We start from the raw sequence: 7615 nt of genomic DNA, 5'->3' as shown, positions 1-7615 counted from the left end.
ACTGTTAAATTGTTTACTACCAATAATCACTGTTAATTTGTTTGTTATCAATAATCACTGTTAACTTGTTTACCACAAATAATCATTGCTAACTTGTTTACTGCCAATAATCACTGTTAACTTGTTTACTACAAATAATCACTGTTAACTTGTTTATTGCCATTAATCACTGTTAACTTGTTTACCACTAATAACCACTGTTAAATTGTTTACTACCAATAATCACTGTTAATTTGTTTGTTATCAATAATCACTGTTAACTTGTTTACCACAAATAATCATTGCTAACTTGTTTACTGCCAATAATCACTGTTAACTTGTTTACCACTAATAATCATTGCTAACTTGTTTATTGCCATTAATCACTGTTAACTTGTTTACCACTAATAACCACTGTTAACTTGTTTACTGCCAATAATCACTGTTAACTTTTTACCACTAATAATCATTGTTAACTTGTTTACTGCCAATAATCACTGTTAACTTTTTTACCAGTAATAATCATTGTTAACTTGTTTACTGCCAATAATCACTGTTAACTTGTTTAGCACTAGTAATCATTGTTAACTTGTTTACAGCCAATAATCACTGTTAACTTGTTTACCACTAGTAATCATTGTTAACTTGTTTACTACATTGTAGCAGTTATTATTTTTGCGATATCCAAATAGTTTACACTTATTCATCAGCAAGATTTTTGATGATTCGAGGTAGCTGACTATGTTATTAGTTTTGCTGGTTTCAGTTGGAGTGCTACAATTAAGCTTTGCATATTATTTATCAACGGTCCCATAGTGCGATGTAACGTATTCATTTACCAACAGCTGTAGGTCCACGAGTTTGCACTTATAAATTTTTTAAAGAAATAGAAGAATTTACTTTTGCAGCGGTTGGTTTTCAGGATTCTAGTATTGTTTGTTTGTGTTATTTTTTAATGGCAAAACTACTATGGCTACTGTCGTTGTCCCTAATCCCGGACTGACGACAAAAAGGAAGGAAACTGGGTGGCAGCACTAACCGACATTTTTAGGCTATTCTATTACTAATGAATAGTGGGACTGGCTGTCTCATTATAACAACCCCACAGCTGAAAATGCGATCATGTTCGATGACGGAAGTCGAGTACCTAAAATACCCGGCCATGCGAGGCTTGGTTTCTAGAATTAATCTAACAAAAAAGTTACATTATAATATTTACTCAACAAAACTAATCACAGATATAGGCAGAGAGATAAATACTTTTTTTCGTGCAAAACCGTCCCTAATTTTGAAATGACAGACTAGAAAGAAGATAGATAGATAGCCAACATAGCCCGTCGCTAACTTTTGGGCTACTTAAACGTATAATGGAAGCTCACCATTACTGTTATAGCGCACCCACCCTGCGTGTTTTTTGTAGCAACGAAACGCGAACCATGAACCTTCGAATTCACAGAATGGGCACGCTAACCGGTCTCGAGACAAGACAACAAAACAAGCATATATACAGATACGAATTAGAATTTTCAAGTTGAACGTCACCTTATACAAATGTGAGCTAAACCATAGACCTTAACGATATAAGAAGACGGTTCATTCAGTCGAAAAAGTGGATTAAGGCCAACCGCAGCGCTCATGGCGGCAGATTTGATAGAAATCAACTATGCTGCTGCTCAAGCAGGCTTCCTTATATCTCTGCAGGTATACCCATATAATTGGCTCGCTAACTGTATGAACAACGGCTTGTTAACAAATAGAGGGACAACACATCTCGTTTCGGTTTTTGTTGTTAATAAACATGTTAATTATCGATGGCAATAACTTTTCCTCGTTTTAAATCACGAGCATTACCTTCTTTCTTACCAACATTTGTTACATCTCCCAAATTTTCCCAGTAGTTCATCAAAGGTATGAAATTGTTTATCAAAAGAGAACACGATAATTGAATTTTGACATCGTTAGATAAGGGTAGATAAGTTTCACGGTATCCTTCCTAATTATTTGTAATCTGAAAGTGTGACCTAACATCAATGGTGCTTCAGAGCTTGTGAGGAGTATAAAAAAATAACCAAAAGTAGAGCAGTAATATGTCTCAAATGTGATGTCACCCTAGCACATAGGTCAGGTTGCATCATGCCCTAAAGATACATTATGTTCCTAATTCGAACTGCTGCCATGGTATGAAACAGAATGTTCGATTGTTTCTTTGTTATAAATTTCGCGCAAAGCTACACTAGGGCTATCTGCGCTAGCCGTCCCTAATTTAGCAGTGTAAGACTAGAGGGAAGGCAGCTAGTCATCACCACCCACCGCCAACTCTTGGGCTACTCTTTTACCAACGAATAGTGGGATTGACTGTCACATTATAACGCCCCCACGGCTGAAAGGGCGAGCATGTTCGGTGTGATGGAGATTCGAACCCGTAACCCGCAGATTGCGAGTAGGGCGCTCTAACCACCTGGCCATGCCCGGCCCCAGAATGTTCAAGGTTTTGTAAAACGTGCAGTTAATCCTATGTATCACTTGTCTGTATCCATAGTTTGAATGATGATTAAACGACCGACAAAGATGCCGATATTATTTCTCCTTTACAAACTTCAATAAAAATATTCAAACTAATGCAGAATGACGAGTTTACTGCAAATAATTTCCAGCGCCTGGATTTAACATCCCTTCCTGTATTATGTTCAACTGTTAGCTGGATTTAACACCCCTTCCTGTATTATGTTCAACTGTTAGCTGGATTTAACACCCCTTCCTGTATTATGTTCAACTGTTAGCTGGATTTAACACCCCTTCCTGTATTATGTTCAACTGTTAGCTGGATTTAACACCCCTTCCTGTATTATGTTCAACTGTTAGCTGGATTTAACACCCCTTCCTGTATTATGTTCAACTGTTAGCTGGATTTAACACTCCTTCCTGTATTATGTTCAACTGTTAGCTGGATTTAACACCCCTTCTTGTATTATGTTCAACTGTTAGCTGGATTTAACACCCCTTCCTGTATTATCAGCGCCTGGATTTATCACCCATTCCTGTATTCTGTTCAATTGTTAGGATATCATAAGGATTTATATTATGACTCACATACATCTCAAAACGTTGACCACGTATTTTGAATTATCAATCAGAGAAAAGGCAGCAAGGTAGTAGTACCCGCTGCTAGAATGGTTTTATCCGGCTCCCATTGACGTATTAAAGTTTCTACCAGCCCTAGGCCCATTAGGAAGTACCGCCACCACGCTCCGTAGACAGGATATAGTTTCAACCAAGAGCTATACATTTTACACAACACCACGACAATTTTATAATCACCATGGACAGTACACAAATATTAGATTATCTAATCAGTCGATATATCAAACGAACAAAAATCACACATAATTGTAAGCTATAAACCCCTAAACGTGCCATAAGGTTATAAAGAGACGGCTTGATAAGTGCTATCAAAACAAGCATCCAGATGGCGATGTTCAAATTTCATTACACTTGTGAAGATGGGGATGTTTTAGCGATTGGTTTGTTTGTTTTGTATTTCGTGCAAAGCTACACGAGGGCTATCTACGCTAGCTGTCCCTAAATTAGCAGTGTAAGACTAGAGGGAAGGCAGCTAGTCATCACCGCCAACTCTTGGGCTACTATTTTACCAACGAATAGTGGGAGTGACCGTCAGTTATAACGCCCATACGGCTGAAAGGGCGAGTATGTTTAGTGTGACGGGGATTCGAGCCCGATCCCTTCAGATCGTTTTAGCGATAAAGAGACTTTTGTTCAAACCACCAGATCAGAATCCCTTGGTGTTCAGGGAAAGGGCGAGTATGTTTAGTGTGACGGGATTCGAACCCGTGCCCTTCAGATCGTTTTAGCGATAAACGAGACTTTTGTTCAACCCACCAGATCAGAATCCCTTGGTGTTCAGGGAAAGGGCGAGTATGTTTAGTGTGACGGGGATTCGAACCCGCGCCCTTCAGATCGTTTTAGCGATAAAGAGACTTTTGTTCAACCCACCAGATCAGAATCCCTTGGTTTTCAGGTATATATATATATATGTATATATAGCCGTCCCTAATTTTGAATTATTAATCAGAGAAAAGGTAGCAGCACTCGCCGCTACAATGGTTTGTCCGTCTCCTTGAAACGAATAACAGGATTGATTGTCATTTTTATAACGCATTTACAGCAGCTGAAAATGAAGATAATAACTAGGCCACACTCGATAGGTAAATATAATTTACTGGATATATGACGTATTTACTGAGGAAAAATAAATGCGTTTTTGTCACCACAAAATATAAGACATTGCCAGCAACATCACATGGAATATATGATTGTTAAGACATAGCCAGCAACATCACATGGAATATATGATTGTTAAGACATAGCCAGCAACATCACATGGAATATATGATTGTTAAGACATAGCCAGCAACATCACATGGAATATATGATTGTTAAGACATAGCCAGCAACATCACATGGAATATATGATTGTTAAGACATAGCCAGAAACATCACATGGAATATATGATTGTTAAGACATAGCCAGAAACATCACATGGAATATATTATTGTTAAGACATAGCCAGCAACATCACATGGAATATATGATTGTTAAGACATAGCCAGCAACATCACATGGAATATATGATTGTTAAGACACAGCCAGCAACATAACATGGAATATATGATTTTAGAACGACAATTTTATAATAATCATAACTACATCTAAGAACTTCAAATTGTTCGGACTCATACTTGCTACTAAATTGTCAGAGAGTAAAATCCTAAGACCTGAGTTAAAGTAAAGAAGAATGATGCCAACCACATCACATCTGTTATATTCATTCAGTGCCAACGAGGTCTTTCGTCTAATACCAGGGTTCATCAAGCCGGCACGAATACCGTTTGGTTTGTTTTAAGTCATACCTTTCTGGAAGTTATGACCTCTCTTATAAATCTGATCAGTTCGCCTAATACCAGGGTTCATCAAGCCGACTGGGATACCGTTTAGTTTTAAATTTCACACAAAGTTAAACGAGGGCTATATGCGCTATCACCACCCACCGCCATCTCTTAGGCTATTCTCTTATCAACGAATAGTGTGATTGACCGTCACATAATAATGCCCCCAAGGCTGAAAGGGCAAGCATGTTCGGTGACGGGAATTCGAATACGACAGACACAGTGGTGATTGGGACGCTATTTATATTGTAAAACACTGTTATGGTGTGAACTAGATTATTTGGTGAAGTGTAATTATCAATTTTATACGAGTCGTTTACAAATGAGAATTAGGGTAAGGATTAATAACACGATATTATCATTATTGTTTACTTGAATTAACTGTACTCGTCTTTTTGAAGAACTTGTCAGCCAACAAGCTAGTATTGTTATACATCAAAACAAACGAGGGCATGAAACGTAACAAACAGAACTAGCTTAGGTACTCACATATATGGTGTTATATGCTCTTCTTGGATTCCAAATAAGAATTATTTTATTTCAATAATTTCCATTGAATTTTCTTGTTAATTATTTTTTATAGAAAATACTTCATACTGCCCTCTACAGGTTTGTAACGTTTAGAATATAATAATCTCTTGTTATACTTATATCAAGCGATAGACAAAATATGTTAGTAAACGTTGAAATGATAAAAAATAATGAAAAACTTTATCGTCCCATTAGGATTAGCAACTATTTTATTTTATTCTAATGTATCCTCCGCCATATTTAAAATGCTTACTTCTTGTTCCGGTTCATCTACTGGTAAAGAGCATCCAGAAAGTGTTCTGGATAAACGAACCGTGCATAACCTTAAATTCATATGTAGACCTAGTCTAACTTACAATAATAGCACTATCGATATCAGTACAAATGCTCAGTTGGATCTTGTTTTCTCCCTGTTATAATTTTATTAACGGACTGGCTCTGCATATAAATGTTCTTAAGGCCCAACAATGTGTATTCAATAATAATATAGGCGTACATGATTTATATCAAAACATTTAATTATTCGTTATCGGTATATACAAAATGTATTTTACATGTGTTACCAAGGTATAAAAATGCACATAAAAATAAAATTAAATCAATTCCTGAGACACAGTATTATCTTACTATAACTGGCAGAAATGTGCACAATCGGTCTCATATGAATATAATGAATACAGCAATGAATAGGGAATTGTTTGAACGATAATTTTCCCTATACGTATAAACAAAAAATAAAGTTTCAAAAATTCTGTTTGGTTCGGCTGTAGGGTCAGCTTTCAAACCGCTGAGTTATAACCCTAGCCCTCACATCCACAGAAAGGGTATACATTTCTAGTGTAATTAAGTATGAAAAATAAACGTTTAATCATCGTTCCATCAAAACAAGATAAAACTGATAACATAATAATAATCAATCTTAAAATTTATTTCTAGCATTAGAATGGTTAATGTTATTAATTTTATTTATAGATTAACTCAGTAAACATTTCTAAGTTTGATGGCTATGCTCTAGTACAAGTAGTCTAATTAAAAAAAACAACAACAACTAACATTTGACATATTCCATGTAAACCTACATGTTGTTGACATAGGCTGAGTGTTAAACAGACGGTGATAGTGTTTTATACACCCCACACATCCCCACCCCAGGAGACGAGCAGATATTAAAACAAATCGTAGTGCATTCCTCTACGGCAGTATCTAAGCGCCTGCAAAATTGGATTGAAATTCGTTCAGTGAATTTGAACGAAAAGCGTTGCTAGCAGACTCACAAAAACGATAATGGCGGCTATATACGCTCTGCGCATGCGAAGTATAAAAGAAATGAAGGTACGTGTCTGTGTCAACTTGCAATAGAAAAAAGTAAAGAAACAGGTATACAAACCCTGAAAAAGGCCAACTTGGGTTCTTCCTTCAGAAGACGGACTAATGAATGGTAGTCGGATTGAGCTGCTTTTAGGATCCACTCTCGTCGCCTCGGATCGAGCTTGTAAATATCATTAGAAAGATGAGATATATATGCAAACACACACACATATTAAAATTGAAAAATTAAACGTACCCTCAACTACATATATAACTCGAAAGCGTTGTTTTCAGGAAGACAATTACGTTAACTAGGAGGATCGGTTACATGATACAACCCATTACTGTTGCATCTGGTAACCACTGTTCATGAACTGTAAGGTGTTCAATAAATCACTAGTACGGTTTGCAAGAATTTTTCTCGCAGCTAAACAAAAATTAATATCGTGAATATCTATTGTTATACAAAATCCTGCAGACAGATTGAACAAAACAGAACGTTTTGGTTTCTGATCTGTCTGACTGTTTCCAATATTAACCAGTACTGAGGAGATAAAATGGATTATACCTTTCTGGAAGTTATGACCTCTCTAGGAATATTATACTTATAAATCTGATCAGTTCGACAACAAACGAGCCAATAGCTAATTTGACCTATACTACACAAAACTGAATAAATTGATAAATAACACACAACGTTACAATAGTTTTGTTTCAGAATTTCGCGCAAAGCTACACGAGGGATATCTGCATTAGCCGTGCCTAATTTAGCAATGTAAGACTAGAGGGAAGGCAGCTAGTCATCACCACCCACCGTCAACTCTTGGGCTAC

At 36.5% G+C, this 7615-nt stretch overlaps 1 protein-coding gene across 1 annotated transcript in view; it reads right to left on the bottom strand.

Moving 5' to 3' along the window:
• LOC106457742 (ankyrin repeat domain-containing protein SOWAHB-like) overlaps positions 1-7615 on the bottom strand; it is a 111216-nt gene that overhangs the window by 89634 nt on the left and 13967 nt on the right. The window contains exon 5 of the mRNA XM_022383769.1: positions 6863-6994. Within this exon, the coding sequence (XP_022239477.1) occupies positions 6863-6994 (132 nt within the window). The remainder of the gene's footprint in view (positions 1-6862; positions 6995-7615) is intronic.

Source organism: Limulus polyphemus, unplaced genomic scaffold (genome assembly GCF_000517525.1).
Source record: "Limulus polyphemus unplaced genomic scaffold, Limulus_polyphemus-2.1.2 Scaffold368, whole genome shotgun sequence".
Lineage (NCBI taxonomy): Eukaryota > Metazoa > Arthropoda > Merostomata > Xiphosura > Limulidae > Limulus > Limulus polyphemus.
Note: the sequence above shows the minus strand (reverse complement) of the source record. Positions and strands in the feature narration are given on the sequence as shown.